We start from the raw sequence: 26,841 nt of genomic DNA, 5'->3' as shown, positions 1-26,841 counted from the left end.
GTAGGAGTGGAACTTGCAAAGATCAGCCCAAGGGAATTGTCAGGGTCTTGTTGTAAAATGAACATGGTCCATTGCATTATCTGCAGGTTGGGAATGGTGTTGCACATAGTGCAAATATCTTCATTTCTAACCATATATTGGAGTTGGAGCAAAGAAAGGTCATGAATGAAGCAGCGGAAGAAGCCAAGGCATCAGACACTACCCTTACTCACTCCTGTAGTGATATGCCATGATTGACCTTCAGCAAGCACAGCCATCTTACTTTGAACTAGCTATAAGACTTTTCTTCCAACTCCCATTTACTCCAATTTTGTTTGGGTTTCCTTGATGCCATAGATGGCCAAATGTTGCCTTCAAGTTAATGGCAGTTGTTCTTGCTCCATCTCTGGAATTCACCTCTTTTGCACAAGTCTGATCAAGGTTGTTACGTGGTCAGGAGATGCAGCTCTGGCAGAACTAAACTAAACATCACTGAACAAACTATTACTTTACAAAACACCCTTGAAAGCAGTGTCAACGACTCCTTCTGTTACTTGGCTGCTGATCAACTTAAGACTGATCAGTGTAACTTGGTTAGATTGGATTTGCACTTTATTTTGTGCACAGGCCATACATGGAAATTTGTCGACCTAGCTGCACATGAATAGCTTGGCCAGGAACTCTCAGTTCTGGAGCAGAACTCTTCAGCACTATTGCTGGAATGTTATCAGGGTCCACAGTTTTGCAATACCCAGTATCCTGAGCCATTATTGCTATCACTTGGAGTGAATTATATTTGGTACCTGTGATGCTGGATCCTAGGAAGAGGACCATCTATTTGGCAATGCTGGCTGTAGATTACTGAAGTCTCCTCGTTCCATTTGTTGTTTAAATGCTCACCTCAAACCACAACTCTATGTGGCAGCATTGCAGAGTTAGGCGGTAGGCTCATTCAAAAAGTTAGGAGGTATGGGACACAGGCAAATTTGGCTGTTTGGATACAGAATTGACTGGTCAAAAGAAGACAGAGTGGTATTGGATGACAAATATTCCACCTGGACGTTGGTGACCAGTGGTGTTGCGCAGAGGTGTGTTCTTGGGCCTCTGCTCTTTGTAGTTTTTATAAATGACTTGGATTAAGAAGTGGAAGGGTGGGTTAGTAAGTTTGCCGATGACACTAAGGTCGGTGGTGTAGATAATGTCGGGGCTATTGCAGGCCTCAAGACATTTACAGGATGCAGAGCTGAGCTGAGAAGTAACTGGCAGATGGAGCTCAACCTGGATAAATGCAAACGGATTCATTTTTGAAGGTCGAATTTGAATGCAGAATATAGGGTTAAAGACAGGATTCTTGGCAGCGTAGAACAGTGGGATCTTGAGGTCCACATACATAGATCCCTCAAAGTTGCCACCCAAGTTGATAGGGTTGTTAAGAAGGCATATGGTGTCTTGGCTTTCATTAACAGGGGAATTGAGTTTAAGAACCACAAGGTTTTGCTCCAGCTCTACATAGCCCTAGTTAGACCACATTTGGAATATTGCATACAGTTCTATTCGTTTCATTATGGGAAGGATGCAGATGCTTCGGGGAGGGTGCAGAGAAGATTTACCAGGATGCTGCCTGGATTGGAGGGCTTGTCTTATGATGAGGGGTTGAGTGACCTAGGGCTTTTCACACTGGAAAGCAGGAAGAAGGACATGTGAGTTGATAGAGGTGTACAACATAATGAGAGACAGAGATAGATAGCCAGAGACTTTCCCAGGGGAGAAATGGCTCTCAAGAGGGGTCATAATTTTAAGGTGATTGGAGGAAGGTATCGGGAGATGTCAGAGGTAGGTTCTTTACGTAGAGAGTGATGAGTGTGTGGAATGCACTGCCAATGGTGGTAGTAGAGTCAGAGGCATTAGGGACATTTAAGCGACTGCTGGACAAGCACATGGACGGCAGTAAATTGAGGGCTATGTAGGTTAGGTTGATGTTAAATTAAGTTAAATCCCCAGCACAACATTGTGGGCTGAAGGGCCTGTACTATGTTGTACTGTTCTATGTTCTAAATCTGATAAATTGGTTGTGGGATTGCTTTACCCCATCACGTTGCTTCCACTGTTTCGCATGTTTACCTGCATTCTTCATTAAACCAGGATTTGTTCCTCAGCCTTATGGTAATGTTACAATGGAGAATGTGCAAGGCCAAAGGTTTACAAACTATGGTTGAATACAATTCTGCTATGATAACTTTCAAATCTCATGGATACTCAGTTTTCAATTTGTTTTGCCTGTTTGAAATCTGTTCGACCTGGGACAGTTGCTGTGGTGCCACACAACAGGATAGAAGGTATCTACACTTTCACAAGGACTATACAGTGTTCACTCCCATTATTGCTGCCAAGAGTAGACTGTTGCATTTGCAACAGTTAGACTGGTGAGCACAAATTTAAGTCACATTTTTCCCCTCTCGTTGGTTCCTTTGACAACAGCCAATGACCAAATTTCACGAAACATTCTTTTGGACAGTCAGGAGTGGTGCCTTCGAGCTAGGCTTGGTGACAGACATGGATTTTACATCCTTAGGGCTACTTGCAATGTGTGTTCAACATAGAGTACCGAGGATTCATCAGCAAGTGGGGGAAAATAATGTTGTGTGCCTGTGTGTGCACTCTGATGCAATGACATTTCCTGACGTCTGGAGTTAATGCTGAAGACTCCCTGACCAATTCTCTCCCCTCTATACATCACTGTCCTGCCACTGTTTGGTGGGTCTGTCTTGTTGGAACAAAACCCAGGATTGGCCATCATAATGAGACATATTCTTCATATGTGGTAAGACACACAATTATGACTGTACCATGTAATTGCACAACTAGTCTCCCAAGTTTGGCATAAGCCCCCAGATGTTACAAAGGAAGACTCTAAAGGGTTGATAGGTTTGCCATTGTAATTTCCAGTGCTTCAGTCAATGTCAAGTGGTCTGTCCGGATTCATCTGTTTTCTTAGATTTTGTCGTGGATTGATACAACTGAGTGAGTTATGTCATATCATTTCAGAGATATTTAAGAGGCAGCTACATTTCTGTGGGGATAGGACATGCATATGATAGAGCCCCAACAAGACAGCAGATCTTCTTTCCCTGAAATGTGAACCAGGTGGGTTTGTCTAATAATTAACAATGGTCTCACGATCACAACTTGAAAAACTTATAATTTTGGATTTATTGATTTAATTCAAAGTTCACAACCTGCCATAGTGGGATTCAAACCCATTGCCACAGAACAGGTGTGAATTTCTAGATTACGAATAGAGAGATGTGATCACGATGTCACCTGCTCCAAAATTGCTGTTTTAGAAGGACAGGAATTTTAAACCACATTTTGTGCCATCAACTACTCCAAGGTGCAGCTGTGCATTTTCAAGGTAAAAACTAGCTATGTAATAAACAAGTCAGGATAGCCAATTTAAAAAAAAAGTTTGATTAGAAAATCTTTCAAATTATCAGGTCTCAATTCTCTACACAAATTCTACTAAAAATTGTTAACCATACCTATTAGTTCAGCTGGTTTATTAGGTCTTTTGTTTATGAACGTTTCAAAGGCTTCCTTCATTGCATTGACAAATTTTTCATTCTTCAGGAAGCAGACATCGACTACGTGATCCACTTTGTCCTTGAAATCTAATAGTTCTTGAACCATTGTTTTATCTTTTTCAGGATTAATTACTATTGTACTGCCAAAGGTCTGAGGAAAAAAGAAAATCAACCAACTTTAATCAATATTGAGAAATTGGAAATATTTACATGACTACACCATTTAGCAGTGAAAAATATCTGGTAGCTGCCATCTGGATTACAATATACTGGACAGCTTCAGTTACATTTCAAGAGTTAAGAACTCCAATTTTCTTTGCTTCAACATGCAAATTATTGCTTGCATAGTATATCACTTGCATCCCTTCAATTGTTCAGTTGAAGAGACCATAACTCAGACAACAGCCACAACCATCAACATTAGTTCTGTTGACATGTGGAAAAGGGGAAATGAATTCCCTTTTACTGATGTGCACAGACAGACTCTCTTTAATAAACATTTAATTTTGGGGACCCAGGATGGCACAAATAAAGCATCCCCACAATTCAGATTTCTGAACAAGACCATCAGAGCAGTTTCTCCCATGACTAAATCATACCTCATTGGATGCATTCCCATGTTTCATTCCTTTCGTCAGGAATAATTGCTTCACATGTATTCATGACCACTATCAACTCAAATTTACACAGATTCAAAAGATCAGATAAACAGGATTGGGTGAGCAGGCCATTCAATTATCTTCCAAAAAAAGTTTAACTGCTTTCCTTCTGAAAGAGGTTACAGTCTGATTTCATCAGAGTTTTTGCTCGAGTACTCCCATGCCCTAACAATATGCAAAACTAAAACACCTAATCTTTTGCTTAATTTTTGAAATAATAATCTTATAATGTCTTCCCTCCAGTTCCTGAAACACCGAACAGCATCAAAGCCTCTGTTTGAACACCAGATGTCACTGAGTATTTCTTGGTGCAGTTAAGAATAAATTCTCTAGACTCTGACTATTTTGAGCAGCTGAAATGTGACAGTCATGGATATAGTGGGAAGAATGAGAGTTGAGACAATTACATTTAACAGGGATATCAATGACTAGCCATATTATGCATAACAAACAAAGTTGACATGGGGAGACAGGCTCTAGTTTTCTGAGGTTAGCAGAAGCAGACTTGCAACCAACACAGAAAGCAGGTTGGGTCTAAATGTTATGGTAGAGGAATTTGAGAGACTAAGATAGAGAAACCAGAATGCAGGAACACAGGCAGTCTAACATTAAACAAACAATGGCGAGGGATTCACTTCAGATGCACTTTACTGAAAGTAAACATTCAAAATTCAAGTGGGTGAACTGGCACATTGACAGTAACCAGTGATAATAATGTAATTAAAAATTATACAGGTGACTAATCTAGATTGATTTAAGTTATATTCACTTCCAAGGACAACAAGCATTCATGAACTGAGACAAGTGGAAATTAGAACAGAAAGAAGGAATGGGGAAGGTAAAAATTATTAAGTAAGGCATCAACTCACTTTCCTCTTCCAGACATCATCTGAGGCTGACTGCAACTGTTCACTGCTAAGAATCTATTTGGATCTATATGTGAGCTTGAAATTTCATATCCTTTCTATTACCAAAAACCACTACGACAGGATGTGCTTTTAAAAGACACTTGTTCTGTCTGGTTTCTCTTAAAGAGGTGCATGATAAACCTGGCATTGAGGTGTCTGCTCCATGGAAAGCAGTGTAAAGAACTTTCAGGTTTTTAAAATTAGACAAAAGAAGCAGGAATGGGTGGAGTTAGACTCTCACTGACATAGAGTCTTCATTTGTTGAAGTTGGGGTTTTTGAAGTTGAAGCTGCCAGGTACAGCTCTCTACCTGCTGCTGCAAAAAGCTAGAGTTCTGTCTCTGCTCCAATATTCATTCTTGCAGATTTTTCTCTCTCCTGGACTGGACACAGCATGTGAGTGAACTGGTTTGTCTGAAGTTGTCTTGATCAACGACATGTTTATGACATTGCTATAATAGAATAGCTGAGTAGTAATTAAATTATATATTGTTATTTTTATAGAGTTATAAAGTCAGGCCAATTCTTTTTTATTGAAAATATTTTAACTGTGGTTAAGAATAAAGTGTGCTTTGCTTAAAGCCTATTAGCATGACCAATTGAATCAAATCAGGAATGCAGCACTTGCCTTGAAATACGATAGAAGTTAGGGTCTAGGCTACCTCCTTGGTATGTTTTGAGGGGGTTTGGTCTGGTCCATAATACCACAGACATCCACCTCTGTACTATCACATACCAGTGCCTTTACTAGAACCCTCCTACTGCTGGATGTCTTTCCTACTCCAAATTTAGCCATCCAATGTCTTCCTGGTCAGCCACCCATACTCCATCCTCCAAAAACGATCAGTACACATGTCAATTCAGTCATGTTCACCCATCACCCATTTCCTTTAAATTTAACTTGGTGCTCAGCCCTAGCCACTTCTCGTCTCAAGCACTGCAATTTCATCACCCCATCCCACTCCATTCACAATCAATTCATCACATGTGCTATTTGGCTGATTCTAACCTTTTGCAAATTACCACTTTACTATCACTTCATTATTGAGAGGTATGTAACAGATGCAGCCAACAAGGCTCTCCATAAATCCCCCTACAAAATCCTCCAACTCCATTATCACCATTTCAATTAAGACTTCCTTTAAACCTCATCACAGCCAAATAATTTAGGCACTTATCTGAACAGCTTCTTCGACCTTTTAATATACTTTCCTGACTTCGCCAGAAATCTTTTTTCTGTATTAAATTGCTACATGAACTATATGTTATTTTTAATAATATGCTGCATAATTAGTTCTCAGCCATATTTGCCAAGGTAATCATGAACAAATTTACTATCTAAAATCAACATTTATCTGGAAGAGTAGGCTTTTTAGATGGGCTTAAGTGAAAGAATACTGATAAATTTCTGGAATGAATAAATTATGTAACCAAAAACAACATATCTACTTTGCACATTCTTATTCATCAACAGAGGATATTCAAATAGACTGCGACCAGACAAATGTAGTTGTCCTTAAAAAAGCAACGTGGCAACTACGGACACTGTGGTCTGACTTCAGTCATCAGAATGTCAGCAGAGTCAACAATTACATGTTAAGTATAAAGTCAAACATCACACAATATCAGGTTATAATCCAACAGGTTTAATTGGAAACACAACAGCTTTCGGAGCGACGCTCCTTCATCAGGTGATAGCTCCTTCATCAGGTGATAGCTCCTTCATCAGGTGATAGCTCCTTCATCAGGTGATAGCTCCTTCATCAGGTGATAGCTCCTTCATCAGGTGATAGCTCCTTCATCAGGTGATAGCTCCTTCATCAGGTGATAGCTCCTTCATCAGGTCTTCGCTCCAAAAGCTGGTGTGCTTCCAATTAAACCTGTTGGACTATAACCTGATGTTGTGTGATTTTTAACTTTGTACACCCCAGTCCAACACCAGCATCTCCAAACCATGTTAACTATAATACACAAACCAAGTATAAAATAACAATATGAACCTGCCATAGACAGTGCAGAATAAAATGAAATCCCGAATTACCAGTGAAAGAAGGAGGACACAACAGTGTATTACAGCTGCCAAAGTGCCTTTGACATTGCTGAAGACTTCCTTACCAACTAAGGTCAATGGTTACCAATGACAAAATGTAGATTAATGATACCAAAGAAATAAACAAGAATGGCCATTAGCTGCTCAGATATGTTAGTTCAAATCAGATAAGTCTGTATTTTAGTACTTCCCTCATAGGATTTTATTAGCTGATGCTATTTGTTTTAAAGCTTATTACAAGCCACCGCATGTGTATGACATAAATATTTTATCTTTTTAAAACCACCTGGTTTGGACCTATTATGACACACCCCCTTCATAGATGGGACTTAAACCTAAGGTAGGGACACTGCAACTGCACCACAAGGCGAGTGAAATAAATGTTAGTTGTCATCTACAATGCTGCTGCAAAGCACACCCTATCTGCTGAGACTGGCTACATAGATGCCAGATGTAAAATTTGCACATGTATCCTAAGTAATTACTATTACTCACTAACAATTAGTGACTTAAATTGGCCAGCAAAAATGAAGTTGACCAGCTCACCATGAGATTTAAATGTGAACATGCGTGATGAATGGACAAGGTGATTTAACAGCCTTACTAAACAGTAATAGTCACTTGGTCTTCCATGGTCTTTGCTCAAGTTTCAAAGCAAAATAGAAACATAACTGGCCAATATAATCTTTTTTAAAACTATGGTCATTTTCTGTTTGCCAATCCAGTTCTAGGACTGATCTTTAAATTCAGTGCATGAGCATCTAACTTTGACTCTACAGAGGTTTACTAGGAGAAAGTGAGGACTACCGATGCTGGGGATCAGAGCTTAAAAATGTGTTGCTGGAAAAGCTCAACAGGTCAGGCAGCATCAAAGGAGAAGGAGAATTGACGTTTCGGGCATTCCTGAAGAAGGGCTTATGCCGAAACGTCGATTCTCCTTTTCCTTTGATGCTGCCTGACCTGCTGCGCTTTTCCAGCAACACATTTTCAAGCTCTACAGAGGTTTACCACAAGGAGGCTGTGAGACTAACTATACAATGTCGCTACAGCAATGTACAACTTAAAATTTGTATCATTTCTTTTACTTTGGTTCAAAGACAAAGTCTAGAACAGCTAGAATTTTGAGAAATTTTATTACTTCAAAAAAAAAGCACTCGTTTACCTACCTACTGCTTAAACTTTTGTGCTACCTAATTTTCTTTCTTAAATAATCCCTGATTCATAGTTCAGTATGAGTTTTATCCAAGTGTGTCACTACCCTGGTCAGAAAGATTGCAGCATTGTTCATCCAATGAACATTATGCCCTGTATGATGCACACAGTCACACTAACACATAGATGATGTCCATGATTGCCTATGGAAGTGGACCTTTCTTGTTTAACAGGGGTAAAAAAAGGAGTACACAGTTCAATTGCACAAACTATAATGGAAGCTTCCATAAGGGGTGCTGAGCATACAAGTCTCAGGATGTAGCTGCTTCCAGTATACGTGCCCTGTAAACAGTGTTCCGAAAGATACCAAGTTGAGAGGCACTGTACACTCGGACAGAAACCTGGATATTTTACACAGAAAGATTGGTAGAATTTTCACCTAGGCAGTTGTTACTACTGAAAAATGCAAACTGCTCTACACAGAAAGTAAAAATTCAAATCCTTGGTTGACTTGGAATTTTTCACTAGGGAAGTATACGCAAGTTAGAGACCAACTGAAAAAGATGTACAGAGTTATTTTACTGAACAACCACAGTATCTAAGCAGTGTGAAAACCCAACAAGCAGAAGCAACCAACACACTTGAATATTATTAGATTTTTACTCATTATGACACTAACTTTGATTCTAACTGCTTTCCAAATTCACGCTTCAAATTCGAGAGACAGTATAGAGTAAAGCAACAAACTTCTTCAGCCAGATTTCTTCTGCTTCAAGCAATTTCAACAAAGAAACCTCACAAAAATGTGGAAGATAGTCCCCAGAACAGAGAATGCAAACATGCAATAATAACACAACATAGCATACCAATTAAGAAAATTAAGGCCAGGACTTAATGACAACTTAAGTCAATACAAAGAAAGCATTTCTTGCTACAATAGCGAATTAACATGGTTAAGGTCAACTAGCTCAGTGACAATTGGATATGAATCCTTAAAACTCAATGCTCATCTTAGTGCTATACTGCCTTGGACTAACAGTATGCTATGACAAACATTTGTACAGGCCTCATACATACACGGGGGAGAAAAGAAAAATCACTTAACTAAGTGGAAGGCCGAATATGTAACTAAAGAGGAATTAGAAATACATGTCTAACACAGCAAACAGGAAGATTGTAGATTAAGTTTGAATAAATCAGCAGTAAGTACTGAAAATAATCATCCAGATTCTGGTGAAAGATCACAACACAAATGTTGACTGCGCTGGCAGAAATCAACTTTAATATCAGAACATAGGAAACAGGAGGAGCAGACCATTGGCTGCTGAGCTTGCTTGCAACTACAGAATTCCAGACATGCTATGGTACAGAGAGGGGTCAGGTGGTTCTTTTTTCTGCTCTTTTTAACACCAGGGACAGTTTCTCCCTGTGTGCACTCTCCAGCCTTCTCATAATTTTGAGCATTTTTATCAAATCCCCTCTTAGCCACTTTTTTCTGAAGAGAGCAATCCCAAACTCTCCGATCTATCCTCAGAATTGAAACTTCGCAAATGCGTTTGCATTCCTCCATGCAGCACACCCAGAATTGTACATATATCAAATATAAATTCAGCATCATTTCCTTGCACTTGTACTCCATGCCCCTCTGAATAAAGCCCAGGATACTGTACACTTTATTAACTGCTACCTCTACCTGTTCTGCCATCTTCAATGTTCTGTGTACATGCACACCCAGGCCTCTCTGCTCCTGCACCACTTTTAGACTTGTACCCTCTAATGTGTATGAATCTTCAACTTTCTCCTTCCAAACTGTGGCTGACCTTCTAGATCAAAGCCGTTTTCCTCATTCCATTCCCAAATGCTGTAATACCTTTTAGCATCTCCAGATCTACTGATCTTTGTCTCGAATGTACTCATGAGAGCTCTCCAACACTCTGGCAGAGAATGCAAAACATTTGTCACCCACTGAAAGGAGAAATTTCTCCTTATAAAATATATATTTTTAATAGATTATCTCGAGAGACTGAAAGCTTTGCAATGCAGGCTGCAGCCAACAAACTATTTGGCAATTAGGAGCTGGATACAAAACTTTCACAACATCTGGGTCAAGTTTTGTTTTGACATTAAGGAGGTTAACTACTGTTAACCTGGAGGTTACTACTGGCAGTTAACTAGTATGACAATAAATGTATTTGATGTACCTTTATATATTCAATCCAATGTTGTAGAAGAACCTGCACTCCACCTCGAACTCGACTGAAAAGTTGGTAAAGAAGAGAAAGATCTTGTATTCGGTTTTCATCCAGAAGATTGTTTAAGCCTGCAGGGATTTAAGAACGTTTGTTTTAGCCTGATACAAATAATAAATTAGCACTGCAAAAATCAAATATCCTATAATGGAATAAACTAATTGATATTTGTCGTCAAGTTCCAACAAACGAACGAAAAAATTATTTTGATTAAAGCTTATTATAACAACAGGATTATATAGTTGTGCACACAGTCCAACATACAAAACACTTGTGCATTCAAGCACAGAAATACAGATTACCTTTCTGAAGAATAGCTGGTAAATGTTCACCTAGAAGTTGTTTTTCCACGGTAGCTATTAGAGGTTTCCTAAAATTGAAATTTAAAGAAAAATCATGAAAAGCAAGGTCAATTATATAAAAATCTGCAAATTCCATTTTACACAATTAAAAAATCTATTTCCTGAAGTTCAAGGGAAAATATGGAGGTTGGGGGGGGGGGGGGAGTGCACAAAAGACACGGAAAAAAATTCAGCAAAGTGCACAGCAGAGCAGGATGTAGGAGATATAGTGGAACAGGAAGAAAAGTGACATCAGAGCACAAGGAGAGTCAATGGGGTTAAGCTTACTGAAAGCATTTAAGTGAATTGTAACTTCTCTTTGAGTAATTTATTTAGAAATAAAACTAATTAATTCAGTACCTCAACCTTAATTCATTAATAAAACATGGTTAGATAGTAATGGCAATGCTGTAGTGTGCCACAATTGCAGCAAGCAGGCGTTGGCAAACAACACTGTGATCCTGGACAACTATATCTGTATCGTTGCAGCTCAGACTTATTGAGCTGAAGTCCAAGGTATTGTATTAAGCTACTGACCAAAGTTTTGGAAGATATCAAAGGGTCGCCAGACCCAAAACATGAATTTGGATTTCTCTTCACAAATGTTGCCAGACCTGTTGAGCCTTTCCAGCAACATCGGTTTTTGTTTCTGATTTACCGCATTTGCAGTTCTTGTGTTTTGTTTTTAGGCTGCAATGCTGGAGAAGCCTTTGCTTTTACTCAACACACTGTAGGTTCTTGCTCCCTGTGCAGACGAGGGCAGTTCATAAAATGTATGAACACGTCAATGGCAAAGCGGAAGTGAGAAGAATAAAGTCGCGAAATAGGACACACTGATCAGAGAACTAATACTGTTCTGTCGAGCTGCAACCATGAATTCCTATGCTGTGTCGCCTGTCAAGAACCAGGATAAAAGTCATCCCCTTGCAGCTCAGAAACAACCGAGAGGGGATGAAGATTTAAACAGTGCATGCAAGAACCAAACAAAAAGAACAAGGAATGTGGATTTGCTGAGAAGGCAAAGAAACGAAGGTCAAAATTAAAATGCAGAATTTCATCGAAAATAAACCCTGAATGGTATTCAGATCACCTGTAAAAAGCATAAGGACAAAAACATTACAAGGCTAAACGCATGTCAGAAAGAGTAGCGAGACAAGGGTTTCATGATTAGATTAGATTACTTACTTACAGGGTGGAAACCGGCCCTTCGGCCCAACAAGTCCACACCGACCCGCCGAAGCGCAACCCACCCAGACCCATTCCCTTACCTTTACTCCTCTTCACCTAACACTACAGGCAATTTAGCATGGCCAATTCACCTAACCTGCATATTTTTGGACAGTGGGAAGAAGCCAGACCACCCGGAGGAAACACGGGGATAATGTGCAAACTCCACACAGTCAGTCGCCTGAGGCGGGAATTGAACCTGGGTCTCTGGCACTGTGAGGCAGCAGTGTTAATCACTGTGCCAACGTGCCGCCCACTAAGTTTCATGAAGAAAAAGGGCGAGAGGAACAAGAAAAAGCAAGTTTACGGCACCGTTCTGAATATGAAAAGCATTCACAACAAAATAAATACTTACATACTTGTGTAAAAGTCAACCCCTTATCTTTAGCCAAAAAATCTTGTAATTTCTACATATCTCAGTAAAAGTCGACCCTACTACATTACATTATCAACCTTTTACAAAGGAAACTGCGTGTTCCCATTAACCTACTTAAACAAAATTGCATTAATTCATACTGGTAACTCTACTCATCACTCTTTGTTTACTATATTGCATCTCTATTCACTCATTCATTCATTCATAACTCTACTTAATCCACCTGGATTACTAAAGCACGTTTTGAATCATTCATTCAGTCAGACCAGCACTAAGGCTTTTGGTACTTATTACTATACATCCAAAAGTTAATATTGTTCAAAAGTTCCTCATTTAATTGTGCCATTACATCTGAATAAAAGTGACATATATTAGCTACATATATCTTTCATTCTGAGACAAATTTGTTAATGTTGCTGAGGTTTATTACATATGAGTGTAACATATGGGGGGAAAGAAACTGAAGAATTTGGCAAGAAAGTTCAAGACACTTACACAATCAGAATTTAATAAATGTTTCATTTTAAGTGTGCCATTACATCAGGCCATGACAATGCTGATCAGTGATTTTGCAGGATTTCAATTAATCTTGACATGTTAAACTGTTAAATTTTCGTGCCAGTATGTATAAATAAAATTTACTGCCGATAATTCATCTTTTTTCTCTTGCTTTTATCCCTTAAATTACCTTCACCATAATTCACTGTTTTTCTTCTATACCCGGGACTAGTTGAGAGATCAAATCAACTTTTGCTAATAATACAGTATTTTGAACTGCAGCATCAATTTCAGCCCCTCAAAACTAGTGCCCATGTAATAGTCGACCCTCTAAACTGAACCTTTAAAAATAGTCTAAAAATTTGACTTGTACATGAGTATATATAGCTGATCAATAGCACATTTAGAAATTAGTGTGTTGTAACTAAGTGCATAAAGCTATGGTTGCAGTGACTAAGATCAGGAAAGAAAATTGAAAAATGAAAAAAAAACCCACAATTTTTTTTATCTCTGGAACAGTGCGTCAAAATAAAAAAAGGAAGAGGAACCCAATAATTAAAAATGGAGGGAAGCAGATGGCAGGAAGGATCAGAATTTAAAAATCAAGATTCAGAAACAGCTTATGGAACTAAGAAACAAAGGTAAGACTATTTTTTATGCAATGAAATTATTTAATAACTTATTGTTATTATTTAATAACAATTATTTAATAACTCTGCAGTAAAGAAACCTCTGGGAAACAGTACCTGTAATATGATGGATTTTACATTAAGATGAGTGTTTTTAGTGAAGTTCAGAAATTGAGTCTTAAATCCGAATAAAGCAAATAACATAGATATGCAAGCTCAATCAGTTCAGGTAGATTGGGAAATTAGATTATCAAAATGAAAATATGAAGGTATGGTCGATAAACACTGTCAAATTTAAATAGGTCTATTTGCAACAATTTTCCATTTCTGCAAGGAAAAATGAGAGATGATCTCATTGAAACATCAAATTCTTGAGAATTGACAAGGCAAAGATGTTTCCTTATTTCCAGAATCTAAAACAAGGGATCACAGTTTCAGAACAAATGAAAGAAACATCTTCATTCAAACCCTGTCTTGGAGAATTGCTCTATTGTTAAATTACGTCCAAATCAGAGATTGGTAATTTTTGGATACTGAGAGAATCAAGGCTTATTGTAAGAATTCATCAAGGCAGATTAACCATGATCTTACTGAATGGACGAATAGGCTCAAGGGACACATTAACTCATTTCTGCTTCTATTTCCATTATGTACACTGTTTAAATACAGAAGAAGTATCACATTGATAGTTTCAAAACATTAACATCACCCAAATTCAATGCATACCCAAACATTGTGAATACAGGCAGTCCCCTTGTTGAGTTCCACTCTGGAGTCTGTTCAAAAGTCGATTTGTACACAAGTCAACACACAATACCAAATAATATAAAGTATGGGAAATAGTCATATGCCTGGTCTACAAAGTCACAACTTTACATGGTATCACATTCTTAAGTCTGAATGTCTGTTTTGAGTATTCATAAATTAGGGACCCCGTTGTTAAGGAAAAATGTGAATACAAAATCTCAAGACAATATATATTACGACCCTTTCAGTTGAGTGTATTAATGATTTTTATTCTCCAATCCTACCACACCTTTTTTTGTGCTTCCCATCCTCAAAACTATATTCTTTCCCAGGTTGAAAAGGTCATTTCTTAGGCAGTCTCAATTGATTGAATTGTTGTGACACTATAAATGAGTTCTTAGCAGACTAACGAGTCAAATGAATGACTGAATGTCTCTATCACAGGTGAGACAGATGACGGCTGAGGAAATCGGATGGTAGAACCTTTGATGCGCCGTGGTAGCATACCTACCTCAAAATCAGGAGGACCAGGTTCAAGTCTCACCTGATCCAGAGCTGCGTCATGATATCGCTGAACCTGTTGATTAGAAATATCTCGGTGGAGTGCCTGGGTTGCCACGTGCTCCATTATGTTGATACTGGATTTGAGCTTGCCATCAGCGATGAGATTTGATAACTAGAGATCCTTCGGGGAAGGTTTCCCCCCACTTAGGAGTTTGCTCGGTCAGCATTTCCCAGGTGTTGATGGAAACAACGCATTTTATCAAAGTGGCTTTAAGAGTTGTTGAAGCAATTTCTCTGCTGAAAATGTGTTGCTGGTTAAAGCACAGCAGGTCAGGCAGCATCCAAGGAACAGGAAATTCGACGTTTCAGGCACAAGCCCTTCATCAGGAATGAGGAAAGTGTGTCCAGCAGGCTAAGTTAAAAGGTAGGGAGGAGGGACTTGGGGGAGGGGCGATGGAGATGTGATAGGTGGAAGGAGGTCAAGGTGAGGGTGGTAGGCCGGAGTGGGGTGGGGGCGGAGAGGTCAGGAAGAAAATCGCAGGTTAGGAGGGCGGTGCTGAGTTCGAGGGAATCGACTGAGATAAGGTGGGGAGAGGGGAAATGAGGAAACTGGAGAAATCTGCATTCATCCCATGTGGTTGGATTTCTCCAGTTTCCTCATTTCCCCTCTCCCCACCTTATCTCAGTCGATTCCCTCAAACTCAGCACCGCCCTCCTAACCTGCGATTTTCTTCCTGACCTCTCCGCCCCCACCCCACTCCGGCCTATCACCCTCACCTTGACCTCCTTCCACCTATCACATCTCCATCGCCCCTCCCCCAAGTCCCTCCTCCCTACCTTTTATCTTAGCCTGCTGGACACACTTTCCTCATTCCTGATGAAGGGCTTGTGCCCGAAACGTCAAATTTCCTGTTCCTTGGATGCTGCCTGACCTGCTGTGCTTTAACCAGCAACACATTTTCAGCTCTGATCTCCAGCATCTGCAGACCTCACTTTTTAACTCGAAGCAATTTCTCTGCCTGACTGGGAGTTACTTGTTGTCAATGCTTTAAGTAGGGCACTTGTTTCAGTAGTCATTTGCCTGGCATGGAGATGAGGTACCCATTGTGCAGAGGTGATCTAGTGTGATCAATATTTCAACGCTGAGAACTCTGACCTGAATGATAACATTGACATTGGTGTGTCAATCCTGCCAATCGATTTGTAGAATCTTGCAGATCCAACGTTAGTGGAACTTCTCCACGGTTTGCAAGTGCCCGCTGTATACAATCCATGCCGCAGAGCCATAAAGGAGGGCAGGTATCATTACTGTTCTGTAAACCATGAGTTTGGTGTCAGATTTGAGATCCTGTTCTTCAACACACTTTCTCAGGCAGTTGAAAGCTGAACTGACACATTGAAGGCAATATTGAAACTCAATGTTTGACATTCTTGATAGTACTAACCCAAGGTCTGAAAAGTAACCCATGTTGTCCAAGCCCTCACCATTGACTTTGATCCATTGTCTCAGTGAAGCTGTTGACAATGGCTTGGAATTTGGGTTGTAAGCAGCACAAATGCAAGCATGACATACTATAGTTCAATGACAGAGACCTGTTCAGTCTCTATTGCCTGCAGGTCAACTCCAAGGTCTCCTCATCCTGTTATTTAACGAGAAATCACTTGGATTTCATCTGCAGGTAGCGGAGACTGAACAGGTTACAGCATGAACTGTGGATAAGCTTCAGCTAAGTGAGGTGCAGCACAAAAGAAAGGACAATCAAGAACAGCATAGGTACACGAACAGCTATTGCTTGACCTAAGCTAGAACACAAATTGGTTCTGTGATGATTTTGTTGCCAAGGATCATGACTTGGAAAACAAGGCCTCCGAGGCAGCACAATGGCTCAGTGGTTAACACTGCTGCCTCACAGCGTCAGGGACCTGGGTTCGATTCCAGCCTTGGGCGTCTATCTGTGTGGAGTTTGCACGTTGTCCCCATGTCTGTGCGAGTTTTCTCCAGTTTCCTCCCACAATCCAAAGATGTGCAGGTTGGGTGAATTAGCCATGCAAAATTGCCCAGAGTGTTCAGATTGTGTGCATTGGTCAGGGTTAAATATAAAGGATAATAAGCATGGGAAATGGGTCTGGGTGGATTACTCTTCAGAGAGTTGGTGTAGACTTGTTGGGCCAAAGGGTCTGTTTCCACACTTTAGGGATTCTATCTATCTATAAAAATGTTGCAGTGCTCCTTCCAATGGGCCCTGAACACCTTTCTCTCCTTGATGAGTACATCTGTATTCTTGACCAACAGTGTAGTGGTTGTTTGGATGCATAGCCAATAGGCAGTCTTGATTGGGCTGAAGAAACCCCACACAGTGGTTATTGGTTAACTTCTGCATCTCTTGCATTTTCTCCACCCATCATGTTTGTTCAGTTCTGGGGTTTTGGCTGAATCTCAGCCTTTGGACAGTTTTACAGTTGCTTCCTACTTATCAAGTCACAGACCTGAGACACTGACTTTTTCTCTCTTCAAAAACACTGCCAGACCTACTATTTCCAGTATTTTCTTTTTAATTGCTTATTACCCAATTTTTGATAGATCAGTATGAGATAGATACATGCCCAAAATAAAGTATTGACAGTTAATAGGTCATTGTCTCAGTAAGGATCAAACATCAGTAATTACATTCGAGTCTACTTGAATTAAGTTTCAGTTTGAAGCATGCTAAATTTGTGCCTCATGATTTCAATGTGCACCAGCCCTAGTCTAAAGCCTTTGTGCCAACTGCTACTGCCCATTGCAACTTGTATAGATTTGAAAAAAGTAATTAATATGATCTTTCAAACAATGCAATATCGCAGCTATGTGTTTTATGCTCCAAAATGCACATTAAGGACAGATATCAAAAGGATGTCTATACAGATCGTGAAAAGAGCTGGCAGTAAGGGAAACCAAGAGAACTTGGAGCCAAAACACTGGATATTTCCATAAAACAGTCACTGTAATGTGAATACAGCAAATTAGCATTCTGTAAGGTTGAAATGAAAATATCCAAAAGGGTATCTTGTGGATACTTATGTTAGATAACACATTAGATGCAATGGCAACACAAAGTTGTTCAAAATTTGTACATACTGTGTGCTTTGATCCAAATAAGTGATAACCCGATCTGCTTCCTCCTCTAAACGTTTGTTAACGTGGTGCAAATACTCTGGCACCTAAATGAAATAAAGATCATGCAACTTGACCAAATAACCAACAGACGATTATTTCTTCAACCAAATAGTTCATTCATTGGTGCAGAATACTGAACGTTGAAATTGTACATCCCACATTTTTCTGCAGAAAAGGTAAAACAAATTGCTCAGTGCAACACAATTACCCCACTATCTCAGTGACACAATTATCCCAGACCTGATCTCGAGCTTTGTGAAGTTGGATGAACTAACACAGGATCCAATAGAAGCAAAAGATGGTAGAAAGAATAGCTGGAGAAACACAGCAGGTCTGGCATCATTTGTTAAGACAGAAACAGAGTTCATGCTTCGAGTCAAATATAGATTTTCAACAATCATACTTGACACAAAATGCTAACTCTGTTTCTCTATCCACAGATCTTGTCAAACTTGCTGTGTTGCTCTGTCCTTCTAAACTTCCGTTTTATATTTTCAAAGTTATGCCAAAGTAAAGGCAGTTTTGCATGGTAAAGTCAACCAACATCTCAAATGATATGAACTACACTGAATTTATTTAGGAACTTGACCAGCAGAAGGAACCTCCTTCACCAGGACATGTTTGGAAAATTACTCATGTGCCAATTTCTCCATCAGGCAAAAATATATTTCTTATAAGCTACAAACAAGTTGTGTGTTGTCTGTTGATTAATGGAAGAATCCCATCAATATTTTATTCTGAATTTTCCAATTATTATCGAGGATATATAACCAATTATCGGCCCATGTCCATAAAAATATACAATGTGCTGGTAATAACCCAAATAAATCATATCTACAGCTCTTTGGCAAAATTTATTCATTCATTGATATGCTACTTCAACACAAACGTCTCTAACTGGACTGGCAAAGCCAACATATTGCATACCTCTCGTTCTTGCATCAATCTTTGACCTTCTGCAGCATATAGACGATTAGTTTCTTCCAAAAACCTTTGTTCAAAAGAATCTTGATATATCTAAAAGAGAAAAAACACAATAGATTTAACTGTTAGAAATGAAAATAACTAAACTAGATACGTCGGAAAGGATTCAAATCTTACCTGCAAATCTGATAGCATACTTAAGAGACTTCGAAGCAAGCTACGATCAATAGCTTCACCATTTCTTTCCCTCTCAATTAAGAGAAGAATTCCATCAATAGTTTTATTTTGAACCTTCCGATCACTTATTACATGGGATCTGAATAATTCAAGGCCCATGTCCCTACAAATGAAAACAGCTCAAATAAATATAGATTGTTAAGAATCACATGGAGATTATTGACAGAACTGGCACATTAAAATGCTATTTGTTTTAAAGTGAAAACTCATCTCAAACACAAGTCTTTTCTTTAATCATTTGTTCTGCAGAAACTGATCATTAAGCTAAATTGATATTTTCTATATCCATGAATGCCTAAGTATTGCATTTGTATCCATTTGTTTATTGCAAACAATTTTATTTCCTCTCAGTTAGATGCAATTCTTGTATTTATGTAGGACCCTCGGGCACAGCCTTAGAGTAAAGGAAAGACCTTACCAAAAGGAAAGAAGTAACGAGAAACTTCTTCAGCCAGAGAGTGGCCAATCTACAGAACTCATTGCCACAGAAGGCAATGGATGCCAGGTCATTGAGTATGTTTAAGAATGAGTTTGATAGGTTCTTGAGTATAGGTTCATGGGGTCAAGAGTTTCAGGGAGAAAGCGAGAGAATGGTGTTGAGAAACTTATAAGCCATGACTGAATGGCAGAGCAGACTCAATGGGCTGAAAAGGCCTAATTTCTGCTCCAACGTCTTACGATATCATGGAACAAATGCTACCTTACCCGAATAATTTATTATATGTGAACAGTGAGCAGAGAGAAAATCACAGCACAGCTTAACTCTGTCTTTTGTTTCCATTTCAAGGGAACATGGTCATTACTAAGCAACACTTATTGTCCATCCCTAACTGCCAAGGCAAAGCACATGATTAGCTGCCTTCCTGAATTCTGCAGCTGTTTTTGAGGTAGGAACAGTCATAGTGCTATTAGGACGAGAATTCCAGGATTTGGACCAATTAACAGTGAAGAAATAGCAATCTAGTTCTCCAGTCAGGATGCTCTGTGAATTGAAAATGGTAGCATTCCCATTCATCTGCTATTTTTGTCTTCCTTAGTTGTAGAGGCTCTGGGTTGGGAAAGTGCTTTTGAAGAGTTGTTCCAACATATCTTTTGGGTAGAACACACTTCTGCCACTAAGTTGCAGGGGAAGGGAATGGCTGCTTATGGCATGGATGGAGTGCTAATAAAGGGACTGCCTTATCCTCAGTAGCATCAAACCTATTCAGTGTTCTTCGAGCTAAATCATTCCAGAGAAGTGAAGCATACTGCATCACACTCTTAACTTGTTTCTCCTAGATAGTGAGCAGGTATTGGAAGACGGGAGGGGAGTTACTCACCATAGAATTCCCAGATTCTGACCCTGTTCTTGTAGCCATACCATTGTTAAGAGTTTAATTTTTGGTCACGAGCAATTCGCCAGGATGTTGGTAGTGAGATTCAGCATTGGCAATGCCATGCTAATATCAAGGGACAATGATAGGAATCTCCCTTGTTGGAGATCATAGAATCCCTTCAGTGTGGAAGCAGACCATTTGGCCCATCAAGGCCACACTAGGGAGAATGTGCAAACTCCACACTGTAACTCATGGCTGGAATTGAACATGGTCCCTAGTGCTGAGTCCACAGTGCTGATCATTTAGCCATGGTTGGACCAAGATAATCAACCTTAAACAAATATAATCATCTTCCTCTGTTACTCCAAGCAATTGAGACAATTTTTTGCCCAATTCTCATTGATCCCAGCATTGCTAAGGACCTTTGATGCCACATTCTATCAAATGCTGCTTCTTTGTCAAGCGCATTCACTCTCACCTCACCAGTAACTACACAGAACTCAGTAGAGGGGAAGCAGGATAGAAACTGGAGCTGATACACTTCCCAGCTCATCAGTGCAGGGGAGGCCAATATTGGACTACTCTTGCTTTAGGCAACAGTATCAATTACATTACTTGAGATCTTCTGGACTGCAACATTCATTTCAAACCAAATATCTACTAAGTAAAGAGCCATATTTTCCTTTTGTGGGACATTGCAACACATGAATTATAGCAAATATGGAAAATAATGCCAATATTTTAACCATTCAAGCTTGCTGCCTTTCAAATTCAAAACGCAGCATCACTTCAGCTATGTACACTGATTTCTGATTAATGGTTTAAAGTCAAGGGCCTCCTTTAACACAAATACCAATAAGATCGATGTCTTTAGTTTAACATATAGGAATGGCTCCCCATCCTCATCCAAGAAGTGCAAGTTAGTAGGAATAAACATACACGCACACATTTAATGTGAAAACAAAAACTGAATACCTAACTCTATATATAGGCTTTCAGAATTAAGTGAACAAAACAACAGACATGGAAACCTGCATTTGAAAAAAATGTCAGGTTTTTTTTAAAACAGAAATAAACCTGGAAGTCTGTATCCCATCATACATATTGCAACATAAAACATATTACTGGTGCATTACAATGGACCCGAACACCTGAAAATGATTAGGGAAGGGAAACCACATAATTTGACTTTTGGCTCCTGATCATTATCCAGTGACCACCTGTTGGAAAATTCCTTTGGCTATCAGGTAGTGAGACAATCAAATTAGAATGTGATGCACTCCACAAATAAGCTGTCAAGAGTCGCCAATGAGCATGATGTGCAAAGCATCAGTCATTATCTGTAAATTACCATTCCCTGGAGGAAGTCAGTACAGAGAGAAAGGAGCAATGAAACTACATTTCTTTAGCAAGTCATCTGTAAGTAGACATTTTCTACACATTGATCACAAGCAGCAATAAATGCTGACAAATGAGATTTTATGAGAAGTAATATTTTTCAGAGGCAAAATGCTTGGTGCTTCATTGGCTATTTTTGGCCACAGCTGTGTGGTCTATGTATGTTGGTTCAACCTAGCTTCATTCATGATTTGAGTCTGAACCAAAGGCTGAAAAATCAACTGAAGGAATGGAGAAATAAATACAATGTGCTCCTAAAGTTTACTTTCAATATGTATTATCCTAAAACTTACAAGTTATTTAAGCAATTTATGAACAAAAACAAGGGAAATGGTGCAATCCAGTGCCCAGGTTAATATCTTCAGGTCATGGGTTCAAATCAGACCACAGCATCAAGTAGCATTTAAACTCAATAAATGAAAACTTGGAATTGGAAACTAGTCAATCAACTGCTTGTTGTAAAAAAATACAGCTGTTTCACTAATGTTCTTTAAAGGAAGAAAATCTGCCATTCTTACTTTATCTGGCCTAAATGTGACTCCAGACCCACAGCAAATTGGCTGACACTTGAACTGCCCTCTAAAATGGCCCAACAAGCCATTCAGATCAAAGGCATTAAGGGAAGGGCAACAAATGCTGGCATTGTCAGCGATATCGATGTACCAAAGAATTTTAGAAAAACAAGAAATCACAATATCGATTAAAGAAGATGGCTTGTTATCATTAAGAAACAGTGATCAGATAGTAAACTTTACAGATCATCAAAATTGAGTACAACACAAAGTCTTGAAAATTCTGAGTGGCAGTACCCATGTCTTGCCAGAAAAGTGTCTCTACTTTGGTTCTTCAGCACATGACTCTTTTTGCTGTTTCATCTTGTTCCCAATACTTCTACCTGACTTCAAAAACATTGCACTTCCCTTTTGAATCCTCGCACGTCAGGTTGCGAGTGCACGTGATTGAAAGAACATGAGACTCGATCATAAAATTCAAACAATAAACCATTCTAAATGATTTAAGCTTGGAATATTATTGTCAATAGTAATTTGCCCTCATCATCTACTCAATGAAACAATTCTAAAGGAGAAATCAGTTAAACACCAAGTAGCCTTCTTTCAGTTTGTGTTATAATGTCATCTTCACTTAAATCACTTTCAATGTTTTGATTGTGATCAGAACAAACCTTCTAATTAACGTTCTTATGAGCCAAGACAGCAAATTCCATGCTAATTATTTGACTGTGAATGGTATTATATCTTACTCCAAACTCTGTCACCCCATATCCACAGTCATGCATTGTCTAGGAAATGTCCCTGGACAACAAACAGGAGCAGAATCAGCAGCCAATTCATACATTAGCTCTGGAGCCGGGAGATCAATTGCTATGCCCAGCCACGACATTCCAGACCAACGCAGAGGGAATAGGATTTCTCTCAATGTGATTTGTACAGTATAGTACTATACCTTAATATTTTGACATGCAGGGACATGAACCATATAAAACACAAAAAAGATCAAAACTTTGTCAATCCAGCATTAGGACTATAAACACAATTCCCAGTTAGGTATTACTGGCGAAATATATTGTACACGGAGTATACCTTTATCAGTGTAAGGACTCCTTCCCTTAAAGGGGAGCAATATACCTGACTTAATTTACAAGGTTCCCTTTATGCACCTAGGATCAAGAGATGCTGATGCTTCAAATGGAAGTAACTTTTGCACCGAAGGCATCGAACGATACCTGTCCTGGGATTAGGCTCCTGGAGGACGCCCCATGATCTGATGTCATAAGCTCTTCATTAGTGTCAGCTGAAGAAAGGCACACCAAAACAGGGGCTCGTTGGCTCAAGAGGAGACCTCACTGCAGAATCATACCAGCGGTGAAGATGGTTCACAGGTCACAGGTTCTTTAGACAAGAATGAACGAGCACCTGCCAACATCAAGGAGAGTGCCTTGCTGACAGATGCTGGTTCCAATTGGTGAAATGCTGCCAAACAAAATGCATCAAGCACTCAAATAGCTTGCCTTTGTACCCAAAGTTCCTCTTTTCTTAGTTGAAGGAAGACCTAAAAATTGCTCATAAAACATGACCTAAAGATTTTTTTCCCTCTAGGATGCTTTTCTTATCTGTGAATCTGGATCTACAATGAATTTGACATCCTTTACAAATAATTTTGTGTTCAAACTAAGGTAGGTTGTTCCCCATTTGTCATTTGCTCAATAGAAACAACAAAGTGAGCAAATTGTTCCAAATGGCCCCCATCCTTTGAGTTGTTGCTGCTTTTACTTCAGCAACTTAAGGTGTGCACCTTCACTGAATCTTGAATATCTCTGGTGCTCCTTTTAGCTAAATCTATTCACCAATCTCAAAGAGCTGGAAGAATTTGCAGTGGACAATGTTGTGGTCATGCAGAAGGTAATGAAGATAGAAAGGAGCGACCATTTGTGAGCTGGTGCACAAAACATCCATCTGTACCTCAGGTATTGGAGTCTACAGATGCTATAAACAGATTTAAAGGAAAACCAAAACAATTATATCAATGATTGAAGAGGAAGAGATGAAAGAAAAGAAATTTGGAAAATAATTTATTCAGAGTCTAAAGACAATGTCACAGCCTACACGAACAAGCAATTACAACAAGGTCTGCAGGGCTTTGGGTGAGTGACAAGACATGACTTGCCATTTCAAATAGATTCAGCAAGTTATCTTCAAAAAACTTGGTCTAGTTTTGGAATGAAAATTAGAAGGACAAAATTGAATCCATAGTCATTGATTGTCAGTACATAACATGGTCAAACAATTGATTTGCTTTAGGAATTATTTATTTCATTTACAATTTATTTTAGCTATAATCATTAAGTAAATTAATTTTCTATATTTCCCACCCATTTCAGGCTATTCTTGTGAACTGACAGCTCTGTATCAAGTCTCCTTTGACAGAGTTATCAATATTATTATATTATCAAAGGTGATACTCAACAAAATAAAAACTTCACCACAAGAAAGATGAGAAATTATTCATCTGAAGTGCCTCTCTGTCAGCAGTCAACATCTGTAAGCAGTTCACCTCCTTACCCATGGATTTGAAAATAATCAATAAGGGGTGACTACAGAATAAGATCTGACCAAGAAGAAAATTAAACTTAAGAAAAATCAAGAGGTGTATAAATCTGAATTCCTTTCAACTTATTTGAAGTCTTACATTAACATTTATCTTGAAAAGTGCAGACATTCCTCCATGCTCCCTGAACTGTGTTTACACTTGAGAAATAAAAGAGCATTTGCTTTTTTCGTGCAGATTTTGATCATCTGCTTTAACTCAATTCTGATGTTGCTTTGATGCAATTATAAATGTGCAAGCACAAACAGATCAATTAACACAATCTTTAAAGTAGTGTTAAATACCATCATTCACACATTTAGATACATTTGTTAGGTTTTGTCTTGCACTGCAGACAGATTTATTTTTCCCAATTGCTAAGCTACATGAAATCAGAAAAACCTCAACTACAACACAAGTCTGAGATCTTAAATGACGCGAACTTTCTTGGCAATAGACAAACAACAAATGACTTCAACGACATCAGTGCGTAACAACGGTTGAAGGTCAGTCATTGGTGAAATGAGTGGAGACAATGATCAATTACGGACCCTTCTCTACTTCATTTTTCAGTGATTCCCTGAAAGCATTCCAGTATTGATCAAGAAGGCATCTAGATCAAAGGTACTCCAAAGTAATTAACAATCTTCACATTAAAAATTGGTTTCTTGGATAAAGTCTTAAATACTGTTGATATGAGTATGATACCATCTCTAGCAAGAAGTCAACTGTGGGGAAGAAAAAGACACACTAGAGAGATGAAACTCCCAATGTACAAGCATGTTAAAACTACAGGAATTAATTCTCATTTCTAATAACTATGAACTGTTTTTCAAAACAACGCAAGAAACTGGAGTACACCATACAGTACCTGAAGTCTGCTTCACCATTCAAACAGATCATGACTGATCGATAATGGCCTCATCTCCACAAGCCTACCTGTTCTTCATAGCACATACTTCTTTAATGTTCAACAATCTCCCTATCTCATGCTTGAATATTTTCAATGACCGAACCAGCAGAGATTTTGGGATAAAAAAGATACAGGACTTCTACCAGAAGTAAATCTCCACCCTCCACGCACGCACACACACACACACACACACACACACACACACACACACACACACACACACAGTGAATAAGTGTCCATTTATTCTGAAAATATTCCCCCGAAGCAAATGTCATCCTCTCAGTATTTATCATGATCCTTTGGAACATTATTCATTTCAATTAGATCATCGCTAGTTCTTCTAAATGCCAATGAGTAAAAGCCCATACAACTCAACATTTCCATATAATATAACTTTCCACCTCAGTAATCAATTTAGTAAGTCTCTGAGCTGTCTCAAATCCCTCCTTAAATAGGGGAATCAAAACTGAACATAGTATTCATTGAGGTTTCACCCATATCTTATAGACATGTAGCAAGACTTCCCTACATTTTATACTCTATTTCCCTTTGCAGAATAGACAAACACTTTTCAGCATAACACTCCACTTGCTAATCCTCAGATGCAGTCATCTTGATTATTTCAAAATGTTTTTTGTCCTTTTGCACCAGACACAGTGATAAGTTGCACAGTCTTCATTGTATTAGGAACCAAAGCTAATTTAAAAAAAAAGTTCAATTGGCTTTTTTTTGCCATAAGCTAAGTTTAAGAGATAATAAAGTGAGAATGCCAAATAGAAATTTTCTCTAATCATATTCCTTGCTCTTAAGCCATACCCACTGACTCAAATGAAAGGAGAAACTAGTACTGCACTGTATCTAATCACAGGGAATGGCCTCGGTTGCACCACTTT

At 38.9% G+C, this 26,841-nt stretch overlaps 1 protein-coding gene across 1 annotated transcript in view; it reads right to left on the bottom strand.

Annotated features, from left to right (window-relative positions):
• Positions 1 to 26,841, bottom strand: part of cul4b (cullin 4B) — an 86,152-nt gene that overhangs the window by 36,305 nt on the left and 23,006 nt on the right. The window contains exons 6-11 of the mRNA XM_060832525.1: positions 19,157 to 19,319; positions 18,983 to 19,072; positions 18,017 to 18,099; positions 10,879 to 10,946; positions 10,529 to 10,647; positions 3,519 to 3,711 (exon numbers count right to left, since the gene is read on the bottom strand). Coding sequence (XP_060688508.1) covers positions 3,519 to 3,711; positions 10,529 to 10,647; positions 10,879 to 10,946; positions 18,017 to 18,099; positions 18,983 to 19,072; positions 19,157 to 19,319 — 716 coding nt within the window. The remainder of the gene's footprint in view (positions 1 to 3,518; positions 3,712 to 10,528; positions 10,648 to 10,878; positions 10,947 to 18,016; positions 18,100 to 18,982; positions 19,073 to 19,156; positions 19,320 to 26,841) is intronic.

Source organism: Hemiscyllium ocellatum, chromosome 11 (assembly GCF_020745735.1).
Source record: "Hemiscyllium ocellatum isolate sHemOce1 chromosome 11, sHemOce1.pat.X.cur, whole genome shotgun sequence".
NCBI lineage: Eukaryota > Metazoa > Chordata > Chondrichthyes > Orectolobiformes > Hemiscylliidae > Hemiscyllium > Hemiscyllium ocellatum.
The sequence above is the reverse complement of the archived record's forward strand: the minus strand, read 5'-3'. Positions and strand labels throughout refer to the sequence as shown.